Source organism: Leucopleurus acutus, assembly GCF_964270905.1.
Source record: "Leucopleurus acutus genome assembly, chromosome: 10".
Taxonomy (NCBI): domain Eukaryota; kingdom Metazoa; phylum Chordata; class Mammalia; order Artiodactyla; family Delphinidae; genus Leucopleurus; species Leucopleurus acutus.
In genome coordinates, this window is record NC_139153.1 from 11,679,588 (window position 1) to 11,697,348 (window position 17,761).

The following is a 17,761-nucleotide window of genomic DNA, read 5'->3' on the forward strand; positions in this document are numbered from 1 at the left end:
GGACCATTTTTAAAGTCTTTATTGAATTTGTTACAACATTGCTTCTGTTTTATGTTTTGGTTTTTTGGCAGCGAGGCATATGGGACCTTAGCTCCCCGACCAGGGATCGAACCTCACCCCCTGCATTGGAAGGCGAAGTCTTAATCACTGGACCACCAGGGAAGTCCCCAAAGGAACTAATTTTAGAAGTCTCAATTTTTGAAAGCAAACATAGACTCAGAAGCAGGGTGAAGCAAGCTAAACGTATATCCTCTCCCCAGCCATGCCCTCAACACACTCCTCTTTCGAAAATCGCTTTATAGGAAGCTGTTGAGAAAACAAGCAAACCGATAGCTTGACTAAATGGCTCCACTGATTCAATAAAAGAATTTAAACCTGATACCCAAGTACTTCTATCCTAGAAGTGCAAGATCACACATCCAACTGACAACACAATTTGGGTGCACGGAAGTACGGCGTGCATACCGAGGAAGAGCCGAGTTGAACTTCTCTGAGTAAAAATACATAAACTCGTTTCCCCAAGAGCTTTGATGGGATAAACGTTCACTTCTATAGTGCAAAAGATAACATACTATACAAAACAGGTCAAATGTTTTACTTTAAAAGTGTGCCTCTTCGGGAAAAACTACCAGGTTTGATACTTTAAATCTTTTCATTCTGGAACTGAAGTCAGCAAGTAGACATATCTTGTAATTTCAGTTTATTAATAGTTTTGTTATGATTTTTAAAACCAGATTACAAAATGCTTAACTAACTCAATACTTATTTTTAAAAAGTCCTAAATTTGGTGTATTATGACAGTTTACAAGTAGTAGCATTTCCTCCACCCCACCCCCCGCCCCATCGCAAGGTCAATTCTGTGGATATTTAAAAGTTTGTTTCTATTTTAACTAGCTCACAGACCCAATTCTTTAAGAGCTGAGCTGATTTCTTTCTAGCACATGGTCTACAGACCCAGCTCATGGTAACCTTCTTTCCACCCCCTTCCAAAAAAGTCAGCACCTTCCAGCATGATGGACATTTTAAGTTAAAACCATCAATACAACCCTCAAAATGCAAGTTTATTGAATAAAGCTGAGAAGAGCAGTAAAACAGACAAAAAACGCATCCACCTAAATAAAAAAATTCACATATTTACAAAGTTCAGTAACTGTTAGGTTCCACATGCAGAGGTTAATGCACAGGAAAATGTTGGTAGTAGTATCTGGATGTCTTGAAACCCTGGAAGCAATGAACAGACACACAAACACATTACGGTTTAGCTGTAGGTCAATTAATGAACCTATGCGGTCCCCACAGAGTCACACATTCTTGTTCTGATTCCTCCTTTTAGGCACAAGCAAATTGCCACATTCTTTGTAATGGTTCACAGTGACCATTAATGGTGTTGAAGTACAGTAGCAAGTTTAAATATCCCTTCATTTACAGAACCATCCATCCCATCAGGGAAGTATGCAACATGCTTCAAAGAATAAGAACAGAATTTTAAAAGCCAAGATTCTACTCATAAAAATGTGAATGGAGAAAAGCAAATAGTGTCTGTGCAACACGGTGCAGTATTTTGTACAGAATATCATTAAGGCCATGGCAGTCTATAAATTAAAACTGATATCATTAAAAGAACTTACTGTTGACTGCACTTCGAGTGCTCAACATGTCTGGAAATGCACTGTCTACATGAGTGCTGCTTAACAAAAGAAACAAAATCACACATAGTGTGAGGCAACACATACGCAAGTGTACCACAGAGTTTTATCTACTACAGTGGGCTATGTAACAATTTACAAGTGCTCCAGTTTTAATATGTCCCTTTATGTGCATGGAGATCACTAAACTACAAAACATGTTCAGGTAAGTTTTCATACATCTCTGTATCATAGAAGCAAACAACAGACAGCATCACTTCCTCACCTCTGTGTGATTATTCAACAGCCTGCAGCCGTTGTGCATGATTACATCAGATAAAGCAGGCAGGTCTAGAGTTGTCACAATAAACAAGATGTCTAATGGCACCAGACAAAAGAGTGCCAAACCTTACATCGATAAGAGAGAAAAATATGAATTTTTATTTGTTTCTAAGTATCTATTGTGCTGAAAGTCAACTTTATGACGGAATATAAAAAGTCAAGAGTTAGAGTGTCATGCAGCAGCACTGCTTTAGTGACTGGAGAGAGAAAGAACAGACAGGTGTTTCAACAGTCTGACATTCTTAACACGTTTATTATATTGGCTAGAATGCTCTAAATTCATGAAAGCTTTTGAGAAAATCTTCAATTCCCAACCCCTTAAAAAAGTGTGTTGAACCAGGAAAAAGAAAAGAAAAAATATAGAAGTAATGATCTGGACAGATACAAAACAGCATGCCTCAGTTCCTCCCGTACCCCCGACTGCTATCTGGAGAAGAACTCTCAGAAAGCAGAATGTGTTTAAAATTCATCGCCCAAGATCTTGCCAGTGTAAAGAAGGAACAACAACATTGATCTGGTGCCTCTATTCACTCTTTGCAGACCATTTTTTAAATTCCTAAGGTGTAATTATACATTTCACATGCATTTGTGAGATATGTAAACATTTTGTTTCTATCCCACATGAGTCAGGCTAAAGGTTTTCTAAATACTGTGTGTGGCACTAGAAACTTCATGCTGTATCAAGTCAGTATCAGCATTAAGCTACTGGACTCTATAATGAAATATCATAGACAGACATTTACTGAAAACCAATATAAAAACCTGGCCCAGAAAGACCAGAACAGAAATATGCAATTTTTCTTGATTTAAGATGGTCAAAAGTGTGGTTTTTTTTAAAAAAGCTCTACACACTGTTTAAGACAAGTATGTATAAGAAGCCTTTTTGTGTGCTGACTTTATCATGACAACTCTAGCTGATTCTTTATGAAGGGTTAAGGATACACATCTTCAGCAGTGCACATGAGAAATAAACTCTGAAAAAGGCAATTTCTTGGGTTTAGGAAGGACCATATTCTGGGAAGTACTTCAGAGGAACGGACAATAATTCTGGGATTGTAGCCAGGAAGGACCGGAAGACTTCAGGAGATGCTTCAGCTTCTTCTAGATTTTGAATGTTGAATAAGCCACTGAAGTGTGATATCTAAAGATGGAGGGGAAAAGAGTGAAGATGTTACGATACCAAAGTTAAGAAACTAAATATCAGAGAATATTTAAAACGCAGCTATTTCAAAGCATATCCTGGGCCTGCCCTCTTCTTTTCTGCCTCTATACTACTATACTTATATAGATATCTGTATCTATCCCACTATTCTTCATTCCCTGACCTTCAAGAGGTTAATCTGGAAACATGAGAGACTGAAGAGTCTCCAATTTAAAAGCTAAATTGTGTACAGAACAGCTTGTGCCTTCCTTTATTCATTCAAAAGTTTACTGATTGCCTGTAAGATCAGGTATTGTGTGTGAAGCTCCAGGATGCAAAGAGACAGGAAAACCACTCTCTGCCCTCGAGGAGCTTTCAGTATGCTGGAAAACATGCAGGTAGTCGTCTGGGTTTGGAGGACAGCCTCCACAGAATTCCAGGTAAAAGAAAGAGCAAAACGCATAGGATAAGCAGAGGCATGAAACTGTGTGGAGCTCTGGCTGGATGACAAGTGATAAGATGTGGCTGAAGCACAGGGATGGGTGAGGGGGGTGCCACTCATTGCTACGGCTAGAGCAGGGGTTCTCAAGCTCACCCTTTTCACATTTGGGGCTGGATAATTCTTTGCTGTGCACAGTACAATATTCTGCAACATCTGTAACCTTGACCACAAGATGCCATTATCACCACCCCCCATCCTCAGCTGTGACAAGTAATGGCTCCAGATTATCTCCAAATGGCCCCTGTGGAGCTCAGCTGTTCTCAGTTGAGAACCACAGGCCTAGAGGGAGCCAGATAACCTTGTGTGCCATTCTAAGATGCTCAGAAGTTTGGATTTTATTCTCAAGTCAACAGGAAGTCATTGGAGAATGTTAAGCAGGGAAACCATACTGTTTATTGTAAACTGTTAAGTTTATTGTAGTAAATTCAACAATGGCAACCGAGGAGGGCAACTTGGAAGGCTGCCAGTATAGAGACTATCACAACAGGAACAGGAAAGGGCCGAAGGCCTGAAGCAAATCAAGTGCTGTAGGAATGGAGAGGAATAAAATGAGGAGCATGTTCAAAATATAGAACCTAACAGGACTGAGCAAATGCAGGGGGTGAGAAAGAATCTTCTGGCCTGAATAAGTGTGTGTGTCATGGAGCTGCTGACTAACAGTAGCTAAAGGAAGAACAGGCTTGAGAAGAAAAGACTAAGGATTCGGCAGCAGGCACACCAAGTCTGAGATGGAGAAGGCAGCACATGGAGGTGCCCAGCAGGTAGTCTCATCTGCACAGATCTGAGGGAGAGATGGAGACTGGCAAGCCAGCATCGTAGAGGTGGCAACTGAAGCTACAGTGGCCGAGAACAGCCAGGAAAGGCACTTAGACTGACAGGACAAGGCAGCTAAGCAGGACTGGTACTTTGCTATGGCAGTCCTAGGAAATTAATACAGACATTAAGTAGATAAAGGGTATTCTGGGCTTATCCTTTAGAGAGCTAACATACTGCAGTAATATATTTTGATTTTGACACATGCAAAATCATAATAATGCCTATAGACCAATTTTTGTAAAGTCTTATTTCAAAAACATCATCCTGTTATAATGCACAGCTGGACACTAGCTCTGCAAAAGTTAATACAATAAATTGATATCACATAATGCTTAACTTCGTGTCTCTTTTGCATTTACTTCTTTAAATAGCGTGGAGCAGATTCAGGATATTATATTTGTTGTCAAAAGGTATAATGTGTACTCTTTTTCCTGAGGCAAAAGCAATAGTACTTTATAAGGGAAATCACTTAAACAGAAATGGAGATAACAAACAGTAAAAAGCATGAGCCATCCCTTCTAATGATACCCACTTCTTCCACAAACACCAGTCATTTCTTACCTATATTATCCTTTTCTTTGCAAGAAATTGAATAGCAGCAAATTTCTCTATCCTGAATAGCAGACAGATTCCTATAAAAAGCAGAATTAAGAAAATAAGTCTGTGCTTAAAACAACTGTCATCTTTTCACTCACTGCTCAATTTTGCTTGTTTTTTGAATTACTATACAGAAGAAATTATTTTACTGATACTAAAATTTTATGGGGACTTCCCAGGTGGCGCAGGGATTAAGAATCCACCTGCCAATGCAGGGGACAAGGGTTCAAGCCCTGTTCTGGGAAGATCCCACATGCCACGGAGCAACTAAGCCTGTGTGCCACAACTACTGAACCCATGTGCCACAACTACTGAAGCCCACACGCCTAGAGCCCGTGCTCCACAACAAGAGAAGCCACTGCAATGAGAAGCCTGTGCACCACAACAAAGAACCAATGCAGCCAAAAATTAATTCATTCATTCATTAAAAAAACAATGTTTAAGGGGAAAAAAAAATTTACGGGTTCACTTTTCTAGTATGTCAAGATTATGTACTCCAAAACGTGACTATGATCATTACTGAATAATACAGCAATGCTAAACAAAGCAGTGAGCAAAACAGTATAATTTAGAACCAAATTATTTTTAAAAAACCATCATTCATTCTTAAGACATACATTTTTTCAATTAGCTGTTTCTCATCCAAGGCATTAGGAAGATCTCTCTTGTTTCCAAGTACTAGCACCTTTAAAAAGAAAAGATACTGAGTAAATTTTACCTAAGAAAATGTCACAGAAGCATACCATATGCATATCTGTAGACATTAAAATCAGGATGTTACATCATGCCATAATTAAAGTATATTTATGTGACTGGTGGCCTATCTCATTCATTTAATCATTCAAATTAGAATTTATTCTAACTCCTACCATGCACATGTCCTTAATTCAATATGTGGCTGCCAACTTCTATTTGAAATATTCTAAGTCTACGGTATACATTCTGCTATTTCTTAATAAATCTTTACCAAGAAGTGAATATGATCTTAATAACCAAGGGTGGAGGAATGAGTTTAAACTATTTTTATCTGTTAGTCATTAATCTAACAGTAAACATGTAAATAAGCCTTTAAAATTCTACACCCATCCTATAAAATATAATGTATAAATATTCTAAGATAATGGATAAGACTGGGGTTCAGAATAACTGCAGTAGCCATAAACTGAGAATAAATATCACCATCTGATTGGTAGATGTGCTTTGAAAAACAAGGAAAGCGGAGAGGGGCGTCCCAATCATCACTCTATCTTCCCCAGGTACACCCATTCTACCTTATGAAAAGCAAAACCTATGAGTACATATAACGTATTTGATAACATCCTTACTGAGTCAACGTTCTCTAAGAAACTGTATCTTTGACCAATCCTGAGAAAGTACACGCCATGTCTACCTTGTCATCTTGTTAAACACTGGTCAACCCTATTTCTTTCACTTAATACATGCCCCTACCCCCACCCCTAACTCCAAACACGGCGACTGATTCTATTTCTAGGCCCTAGACGCTTAGTTCTCACGAAGGAGAAAGAGCCAAGGACGGAGACAGACAGCCAGGGTCACCAGGAGCTCCCCGGGGAATGCTAAATCACAGGGGTCAGAGAGCCAAAAGCCAAATCTCAGCGCCTGCGGTCAGCCCGTCCTCCCCTCCCCAACTCTTACCCCTCTCTACACTCTTATTTAAGTCACCCCACGTTCTCAACCTGGACCTGTGTGAGTTTTAAAAACTGCATCATGGTCATTTGTGATCCGTTGTCAGTTTCGGGGTTGCCTGACATCTTAGCCCTCTTCCTACATTTAAGAAATCTTCCACCTTATGAACCTGCCTCCCCATAAAGCTTCCTGCTTCTGTAGACAATTTCTTTTCCAGCCTTCCTTTCTGCTAGAGAATGGACACATAATCTAGGATCAACCAGAACTACAAATGCAGAGTCAGTACTGCAAGAAAGTGGGGATAGAGAATCCATTCTGCTAGGGAAGCGGCATCAACTAAATGAACTTCCAATCGGAGCAACTGTGTCTGGTGTTCAGAAACTGCATGAAGTCACCAGACTTACTCGATGGTGTAAGTCTGGATGTGGTCCTAGCAGCTGCTGAGCCTCCCTTGTTCCAGCCTATTTTCTGAAGATGGTTATGGGCAGCCTTCTCCCAGACTCGGTGAGCTACCCAATATCATTTCAGTAAATTCCTTTCTACTTAAATCAGCCTTCTATTGCTTGCAACTAAGAACTCTTACGGTGACCAAGATAAGACTGATTCTTTTACTTATGGTATGTAGAACTAGTTGTTAACATAGAAGAAGAATAGACTTTGAAGTCAGAAAGACATGGAGTCAAAACCTAGCTGTGCCAAAATGCTAATGACTGTGTGATCTTGAGTGAATAACAACTATTACAAAGGAGGGATCACACCATCGACCTCAATACCTTGTGAGGATTAACTGAGACAACATACCTCGAGGATCTGACACTCGTGAACTGGTCATGAGGGTAAAGCCTAGTCCTTTCCAGCATCCCTTAGCTCAACAAATGGCACCACCTTCCACCTGACTAAAAGAGCCAGGAACTAGGAACTATCCTTTATATCTTCCCATGTAAAACTACCGAGTCTGGTGGCCACTCTTCCTAAAGATCCTTCCAGTCTATTTCCTTCTCACAACCTTGTCTACGACCACCCTAATCCATGGTACTCTATTTTGCCAAGACAACTTCAATAGCTTCCTAAAACTGTCCTCCTTATAGTCACGCTTCAATCCATTCTTAAAGTGACATCAGAATGATTTAGATGATAAATCTCATCATTTAAAAACATCCAGGGAAGGCTTCCCTGGTGGTGCAGTGGTTGAGAATCCGCCTGCCGATGCAGGGGATGTGGGTTCGTGCCCCGGTCCGGGAAGATCCCACATGCCACAGAGCTGCTGGGCCCGTGAGCCATGGCCGCTGAGCCTGCGAGTCCGGAGCCTGTGCTCTGCAACGGGAGAGGCCACAACAGTAAGAGGCCCGCGTACCGCAAACAACAACAACAACAACAAAAAAACATGCAGGGAGCTTCAAGATGGCGGAAGAGTCAGACGCAGAGATCACCTTCCTCCCCACAGATACATCAGAAATACATCTACACGTGGAACTGCTCCTACAGAACACTGACTGAACGCTGGCAGAAGACCTCAGACCTCCCAAAAGGCAAGAAACTCCCCACGTACCTGGGTAGGGTGAAAGAAAAAAGAATAAACAGAGACAAAGAACCGGGATGAACCTGCACCAGTGGGAGGGAGCTGTGAAGGAGGAAAGGTTTCCACACACTAGGAAGCCCCTTTGTGGGCAGAGACTGCGGGTGGCGGGGGGGGGAGCTTCAAAGCCATGGAGGAGAGCGCAGGAACAGGGGTGCAGAGGGCAAAGAAGAGAGGATCGGTGCCGACCGGCACTCACCAGCCCGAGAGGCTTGTCTGCTCACCCGCCGGGGCGGGCAGGGCTGGGAGCTGAGGCTCAGGGTCGGAGCACAGGGAGAGGACTGGGGTTGGCTGCGTGAACACAGCCTGAAGGGGGTTAGTGCACCACGGCTAGCCGGGAGGGAGTCTGGGAAAAAGTCTGAAACTGCCTAAGAGGCAAGAGACCATTGTTTCCTGGTGCGCAAGGAGAGGGGATCCAGAGCACCACCTAAATGAGCTCCAGAGACGGGCGCAAGCCGCGGCTAACAGCGCGGACCCCAGAGACAGGCATGAGATGCTAAGGCTGCTGCTGCCGCCACCAAGAAGCCTGTGTGCGAGCACAGGTCACTCTCCACACCTCACCTCACGGGAGCCTGTGCAGCCCGCCACTGCCAGGGTCCCAGGATCCAGGGACAACTTCCCCGGGAGAACGCACGGCATGCCTCAGGCTGGTGCAACGTCACGCCGGCCTCTGCCATTGCAGGCTCGTCCCGCATCCGTACCCCTCCCTCCCACTGGCCTGAGTGAGCCAGAGTCCCCGAATCAGCTGCTCCTTTTACCCCGTCCTGTCTGAGCGAAGAACAGACGCCCTCAGGCGACCTACACACAGAGGTGGGTCCAAATCCAAAGCTGAACCCCGGGAGCTGTGCGAACAAAGAAGAGAAAGGGAAATCACTCCCAGCAGCCTCAGGAGCAGCAGATTAAATCTCCACAAACAACCTGATGTACCCTGCATCTGTGGAATGCCTGAACAGACAATGAATCATCCCAAATTGAGGAGGTGGACTTTGGGAGCAATGCTATATATATATTTTTCCCGTTATCTCTTTTTCTGAGTGTGTATGTATATGCTACTGTGTGTGACTTTGTCTGCATAGCTTTGCTTTTACCATTTGTCCTACGGTTCTGTCTGTCCATTTTTTTTTACTTAAAACATTTTTTTCTTAATAATTATTTTTTATTTTAATGACTATTTTATTTTATTTTATTTTATCTTCTTCTTTCTTTCTTTCTTTTTTTCCTCCCTTTTTTCTGAGCTCTGTGGAGGACAGGCTCTTGGTGCTCCAGCCAGGTGTCAGGGCTGTGCCACTGAGGTGGGAGAGCCAAGTTCAGGACACTGGTCCACAAGAGACCTCCCAGCTCCACACAATATCAAATGGTGAATATCTCCCAGAGATCTCCATCTCAACACCAAGACCCAGCTTCACTCAACAACCAGCAAGCTACAGTGCTGGACACCCTATGCCAAACAACTAGCAAGACAGAAACACAACCCCTCCCATTAGCAGAGAGGCTGCCTAAAATCATAATAAGGCCACAGATACCCCAAAACACACCACCAGACGTGGACCTGCCCACCAGAAAGACAAGATCCTCATCCACCAGAACTCAGGCACCAGTCCCCTCCACCAGGAAGCCTACACAACCCACTGAACCAACCTTAGCCACTGGGGACAGACACCAAAAACAACGGGAACTACGAACATGAAGCCTGCAAAAAGGAGACCCCAAATACAGTAAGATAAGCAAAATGAGAAGACAGAGAAACACACAGCAGATGTAGGAGCCAGGCAAAAACCCACCAGACCTAACAAATGAAGAGGAAATAGGCAGTCTACCTGAGAAAGAATTCAGAATAATGATAGTAAAGATGATCCAAAATCTTGGAAATAGAATGGAGAAAACACAACAAACGTTTAAAAAGGACCTAGAAGAACTAAACAGCAAACAATGATGAACAACACAATAAATGAAATTAAAAATTCTCTGGAAGGGATCAATAGCAGAATAACTGAGGCAGAAGAACGGATAAGTGACCTGGAAGATAAAATAGTGGAAATAACTACTGCAGAGCAGAATAAAGAAAAAAGAATGAAAAGAATTGAGGACAGTCTCAGAGACCTCTGGGACAACATTAAACGCACCAACATTGGAATTATAGGGGTCCCAGAAGAAGAAGAGAAAAAGAAAGGGACGGAGAAAATATTTGAAAAGATTATAGTTGAAAACTTCCCTAATACGGGAAAGGAAATAGTTAATCAAGTCCAGGAAGCACAGAGAGTCCCATACAGGATAACTCCAAGGAGAAACATGCCAAGACACATATTATTCAAACTATCAAAAATTAAATACAAAGGACAAATATTAAAAGCAGCAAGGGAAAAAATACAACACATAAGGGAATCCCCATAAGGTTAACATAAGCTGATCTTTCAGCAGAAACTCTGTAAGCCAGAAGGGAGTGGCAGGACATATTTACAGTGATGAAAGAGAAAAATCTACAAACAAGATTACTCTACCCAGCAAGGATCTCATTCAGATTTGACAGAGAAATTAAAGGTTTACAGACAAGCAAAAGCTAAGAGAATTCAGCACCACCAAACCAGCTTTACAACAAATGTTAAAGAAACTTCTCTAGGCAGGAAAAAAAAAGACAAGGAAAAGACATACAATAATAAAGCCAAAACACTTAAGAAAATGGTAACAGGAACATACATATTGAAAATTACCTTAAATGTAAATGGTTAAATGCTCCAACCAAAAGACATAGACTGGCTGAATGCTTACAAAAACAAGACCCGCATATATACTGTCTACAAGAGACCCACTTCAGACCTAGGGACACATACAGACTGAAGTGAGGGGATGGAAAAAGATATTCCATGCAAATGGAAATCAAAAGAAAGCTGCAGTAGCAATTCTCGCATCAGACAAAACAGACTTTAAAACACAGACTATTACAAGAGACAAAGAAGGACACTACATAACTATCAAGGGATCAATCCAAGAAGAACATATAACAATTCTAAATATTTATGCACCCAACATAGTAGCACCTAAATACACAAGGCAAACACTAACAGCCATAAAACGGGATATCAACAGTAACACATTCATAGTAGGGGACTTTAACACCCCACTTTCACCAACGGACAGATCATCCAAAAATGAAAATAAATAAGGAAACACAAGCTTTAAATGATACATTAAACAAGATGGACTTAATTGATATTTATAGGACATTCCATCCAAAAACAACAGAAGACACATTCTTCTCAACTGCTCATGGAACATTCTCCAGGATAGATCACATCTTGGGTCACAAATCAAGCCTTGGTAAATTTAAGAAAATTGAAATCATATCAAGTATCTTTTCCGACCACAATGCTATGAGACTAGATATCAATTACATGAAAAGATCTGTAAGAAATACAAACATATGGAGGCTACACAACACACTACTTTATAACCAAGAGATCACTGAAGAAATCAAAGAGGAAATCAAAAAATACCTAGAAACAAATGACAATGAAAACACGACGACCCAAAACCTATGGAATGCAGCAAAAGCAGTTCTAAGAGGGAAGTTTATAGCTATACAAGCCTACCTTAAGAAACAAACAACATCTCAAATAAACAACCTAACCTTACACCTAAAGCAATTAGAGAAAGAAGAACAAAAAACCCCCCAAAGTTAGCAGAAGGAAAGAAATCATAAAGATCAGATCAGAAATAAATGAAAAAGAAATGAAGGAAATGATAGCAAAGATCAATAAAACTAAAAGCTGGTTCTTTGAGAAGATAAACAAAATTGGTAAACCATTAGCCAGACTTATCAAGAAAAAAAGGGAGAACACTCAAATCAATAGAATTAGAAATGAAAAAGGAGAAGTAACAACTGACTCTGCAGAAATACAAAGGATCATGAGAGATTACTACAAGCAACGATATGCCAATAAAATGGACAACCTGGAAGAAATGGACAAATTCTTAGGAAAGCACAACCTTCCGAGACTGAACCAGGAAGAAAAAGAAAATATGAACAGACCAATCACAGCACTGAAGTTGAAACTGTGCTTAAAAATCTTACAACAAACAAAAGCCTAGGACCAGAGAGCTTCACAGGCGAATTCTATCAAACATTTAGAGAAGAGCTAACACCTATCCTTCTCAAACTCTTCCAAAATATAGCAGAGGGAGGAACACTCCCAAACTCATTCTACAAGGCCACAATCACCCTGATACCAAAACCAGACAAAGATGTCACAAAGAAAGAAAACTACAGGCCAATATCACTGATGAACATAGATGCAAAAATCCTCAACAAAATACTAGCAAACAGAATCCAACAGCACATTAAAAGGATCATACAGCATGATCAAGTGGGGTTTATCCCAGGAATACAAGGACTCTTCAATATTCGCAAATCAATCAATGTGATACACCACATTAACAAACTGAAGGAGAAAAACCATATGATCATCTCAATAGATGCAGAGAAAGCTTCTGACAAAATTCAACACCCATTTATGATAAAAACCCTGCAGAAAGTAGGCATAGAGGGAACTTTCCACAACATAATAAAGACCATGTATGACAAACCCACAGCCAACTTCATCCTCAATGGTGAAAACTGAAAGCATTTCCACTAAGATCAGGAACAAGACAAGGTTGCCCACTCTCACCACTATTATTTAACATAGGTTTGGAAGTTTTAGCCACAGCAATCAGAGAAGAAATAAAAGGAATCCAAATCGGAAAAGAAGAAGTAAAGCTGTCACTGTTTGCAGATGACATGTCACTATACATAGAGAATCCTAAAGATGCTACCAGAAAACTACTAGAGCTAATCAATGAATTTGGTAAAGTAGCAGGATACAAAATTAATGCACAGAAATCTCTTGCATTCCCATATACTAATGATGAAAAATCTGAAAGGGAAATTAAGAAAACTCTCCCATTTACCACTGCAACAAAAAGAATAAAATACCTAGGAATACCTACCTAAGGAGACAAAAGACCTATATGCAGAAAATTCTAAGACACTGATGAAAGAAATTAATGATGATACAAATAGATGGAGAGATTATACCATGTTCTTGGATTGGAAGAAACAACATTGTGAAAATGACTATACTACCCAAAGCAATCTACAGATTCAATGCAATCCCTATCAAACTACCAATGGCATTTTTCACAGAACTAGAACAAAAACATTCACAATTTGTATGGAAACACAAAAGATCCCGAATAGCCAAAACAATCTTGAGAAAGAAAAACGGAGCTGGAGGAATCAGGCTTCCTGACTTCACACTATACTACAAAGCTACAGTAATCAAGACAGTGTGGTACTGGCACAAAAACAGAAAGATAGATCAATGGAACAGGATAGAAAGCCCAGACATAAACCCACACACCTATGGTCACCTTATCTTTGATAAAGGAGGCAAGAATATACAGTGGAGAAAAGACAGCCTCTTCAATCAGTGGTGCTGGGAAAACTGGACAGCTACATGTAAAAGAATGAAATTAGAACACTCCCTAACACCATACACAAAAATAAACTCAAAATGGATTAAAAACCTAAATGTAAGACCAGACACTGTAAAACTCTTAGAGGAAGACATAGGCAGAACACTCTGTGACACAAATCACAGCAAGATCCTTTTTGACCCACCTCCTAGAGAAATGGAAATAAAACCAAAAATAAACAAATGGGACCTAATGAAACTTAAAAGCTTTTGCACAGCAAAGGAAACCATAAACAAGACGAAAAGACAACCCTCAGAATGGGAGAAAATATTTGCAAATGAAGCACCTGACAAAGGATTAATCTCCAAAACATACAAGCAACTCATGCAGCTCAATATCAAAAAAACAAACAACCCAATCCAAAAATGGGCAGAATACCTAAATAGACATTTCTCCAAAGATATACTGATTGCCAACAAACACATGACAGAATGCTCAACATCATTAATCATGAGAGAAATGCAAATCAAAACTACAATGAGATATCATCTCACACCAGTCAGAATGTCCCTCATCAAAAAATCTAGAAACAATAAATGCTGGACAGGGTGTGGAGAAAAGGAAACCCTCTTGCACTGTTGGTGGGAATGTAAATTGGTACAGCCACTATGGAGAACAGTATGGAGGTTCTTTAAAAAACTAAAAACAGAACTACCATACGACCCAGCAATCCCACTACTGGGCATATACCCTGAGAAAACGATAATTCAAAAAGAGTCATGTACCAAAATGTTCATTGCAGCTCTTTTTACAATAGCCAGGAGGTGGAAGCAACCTAAGTGTCCATCATCGGCTGAATGGATAAAGAAGATGTGGCACATATATACAATGGAATATTACTCAACCATAAAAAGGAACGAAATTGAGTTATTTGTAGTGAGGTGGATGGACCTAGAGACTGTCATACAGAGTGAAGTAAGTCAGAAAGAGAAAAACAAATACCATATGCTAACACATATATACATGGAATCTAAAAAAAGAAAAAAAAATGATCAGAAGAACCTAGGGGCAAGACGGGAATAAAGATGCAGACCTACTAGAGAATGGACTTGAGGATATGGGGAGGGGGAAGGGTAAGCTGGGACAAAGTGAGACAGTGGCATGGACATACATACAGTACCAAATGTAAAATAGATAGCTAGAGGGAAGCAGGTGCACAGCACAGGGAGATCAGCTCGGTGCTTTGTGTCCACCTAGAGGGGTGGGATAGGGAGGGTGAGAGGGAGACCCAAGATGGAGGGGATATGGGGATATATGTATATGTATAGCTGATTCACTTTGTTATACAGCAGAAACACATCATTGTAAAGCAATTATACTCCAATAAAGATGTTAAAATAAATAAATAAAGAGAAACAACCAGTCCCGCCCCACACAGCCTCTTCTAGTGTCCGGGCCACCGCAAGCTCGCCACACTCTACCCCACCCTCCTCACTCTGCTCTGTGCTCAAGAAACACTGGCTTCCTCCCAGTGCCCCACCTCCTCCTACCAAAGAGCCTCTGCCTGCAACTCCCTTTTCCTCCAGCTGTCACATCCCTCACATGCCTACACATCCCTCACATCTCAGCTCAAGCAGCACTTCCTCAGGGAATCCTTCCTTCTTCCCTCAAACTACATTAAATCTCCCCTCTAACTTACAACTCAAGAGCCCCTTGTACCTCTCCCTTGTAGCACTGATCACAGCCGTATTATTCAAATGATTTCATATCATCTACCTAGCTTCCTACTAAACCATAAGCTCCATGATTGTAGGCAGCATGTTTCTTTTCACTTCTGCTCACTACTATTTCACCAGGACTAAGCACTGCTCCTACTACATACAGTTCAATAAACAGCTGGTTAAGAAATGAATAAACAGCACACTGCACAGTATGTGGCAGATACTCAGTAAATGTAAGCCTTCCAGGCTTTAAAACAAAAGACATTTTACTGATTTCAAACACAATAAATAAAAATGTATAATTATACTTGTAGTAATAATTATAAATATTATAATTATATAATGTAAAATTAACCAGTACTCCATACTCACTGGAATTCCTTGTAACTGTGGCTTATCTAGAAGATTATGTAGTTCATTTCGAGAGGCTTCTATCTTTTCACGATCTGCAGCATCTATCATGTAGCTTTACAGAAACATAAAGTGATCTCAATATGTCTCCACCATATTCTTTGATGATCGCAATTAATAGATGTTTTAATTTTCTTAATTTATACCACTGTAACTGTTCATTAAAATAAAGTCCTCGATTTTAAAAGGCTGGCACCCAAAAATACTTTCTAATAGACTGTTCTACAAACTACTATATATAAAATTAGATAAGCAACAAGGATATACTGTATAGCACAGCGAATTATACCCATTATCTTGTAATAACCTATAATGGAATATAATTAAAACTACTGAATCACTATGCTGTATACCTGAAACCAACACAATACTGAAAATCAACTATACTTCAATAAAATAAGTAGATAGGTAGACTGTTCTTAGGGGGCTAATACATGATAGTAAAACATTTATATCCATTAGCTCTTAGCTACATAAAAAGCAAATAAAACTCTCATTCTATTTTTAAAGTCTGATGCTAATGGGATTACACTAAGAAAATATCTAAGAAAGACTGTTATTGCCCAAAGTAAAAATTGAGCCTTTAAAAGTATGAAAACCAGCGTTTTTCCCTTGAAACCTAAACTGACTGCAAGGGGGGAGACGGGGCGGGGGGGGGGGAGGGGCGTGGAAGCAGCTTACACAATAGCGTTGACCCCTCTGCAGTACCGTTCCCACATGCTCCGGAAGCGGGGTTGTCCTCCTATGTCCCAAATCTTCAAATCAAGATAGACAGTTCTTAATAAAGATATTTCAAATAACACATTGAAGAAAAAAGCAGCAGAAGGAGGGGACAAAGATCAAGCAGATATGCTCATTTCCACAGTATTAGAGCCAAACTGCTTTTGAAAAACTTGAGGTCAAACAAGCTCTTAACCTGGAAGTTCTTGGGGCCACTTCTAAACTTGAAGCTCATACTTAATATGTTTACATAAGACCTAATAGGTGGTGCTTGAGCAAACATTTAGTTTCTGTGCAATACTTTCTTTGCCTGTTAACCAATAAATTTCCAATATTGAAAATACGTAGTTTTTGAAATAGCACTCTTAGAATCTGCATAATCAGCCGTCATCCATATTTGGAGTCCAAGACAGAAAAAAACAGTTCATTCAGAACCTATTTAAGTTTAGTTGTCTGATTGGGTATATATTAACATCTAATCGTTTTTAGTTATTCTGTACATAACAGAAAACATTCCTACCTAGGTGCTTTTCTTATATAAAATTATTTTACCCATATGAAAGCTACTACCCACAGTAATTTCACTATTATGGCTACTCTGTAGGGCTATGTAAAGGTCTGAAGTCATGATATTTATCTTTAGGAGGCTTCCAATTTAGCCATAGACACTGGAAACATGCATGAAGACACACACGAAAAATTAGCAGCTTCATTAGATAAGCTACGGAACGAATTTAGTAAACAGCTTCTGTGAACCACAAGAACTGGGTAAAATGTCCATAAAGTTCAGGCTATAGAAGTAAACTCCCCCCATGAACAGGGAAGCCAAAAATAATACTACTAATAAATTAAAAAACAGTCCAACAGTCCACAGTTCAAACCTATGAAACTTATCCTAGAAACAAAATTATGTTAAACTAGTTAACTTTTTACTGTTTTATAGTTTTAATTTTAGGGCTTATTAGCAAAGAAAGGGAAAACTAGTTTACCATATTTGCTACCACAAATATAATACTAAATTACCAACATTATAAACAATTATTATCTTTCAATATAAAATATCATTCATGAAATAATGTAATAATATCACATTCCAAATACTCTGAAGATGGGATTTTTCTTTCCTAGGAACACCTAAATCCCAAATAATACTTCTGCCAACCCATATGCTAAGTTTTTTATGGGCACTTAACAACATTTCAACACACACAT

The 17,761-nt window shown here is 40.0% G+C and overlaps 1 protein-coding gene across 1 annotated transcript in view; it reads right to left on the reverse strand.

Annotated features, from left to right (window-relative positions):
• Positions 1–888: 888 nt before the first annotated feature.
• The window catches only part of ARL8B (ARF like GTPase 8B), a 66,383-nt gene continuing 49,510 nt past the window's right edge, over positions 889–17,761 (reverse strand). Inside the window, exons 3-7 of the mRNA XM_082847215.1 lie at positions 16,511–16,584; positions 15,791–15,884; positions 5,641–5,708; positions 4,988–5,058; positions 889–3,108 (exon numbers count right to left, since the gene is read on the reverse strand). Coding sequence (XP_082703341.1) covers positions 3,059–3,108; positions 4,988–5,058; positions 5,641–5,708; positions 15,791–15,884; positions 16,511–16,584 — 357 coding nt within the window. The 3' untranslated portion in view covers positions 889–3,058. The remainder of the gene's footprint in view (positions 3,109–4,987; positions 5,059–5,640; positions 5,709–15,790; positions 15,885–16,510; positions 16,585–17,761) is intronic.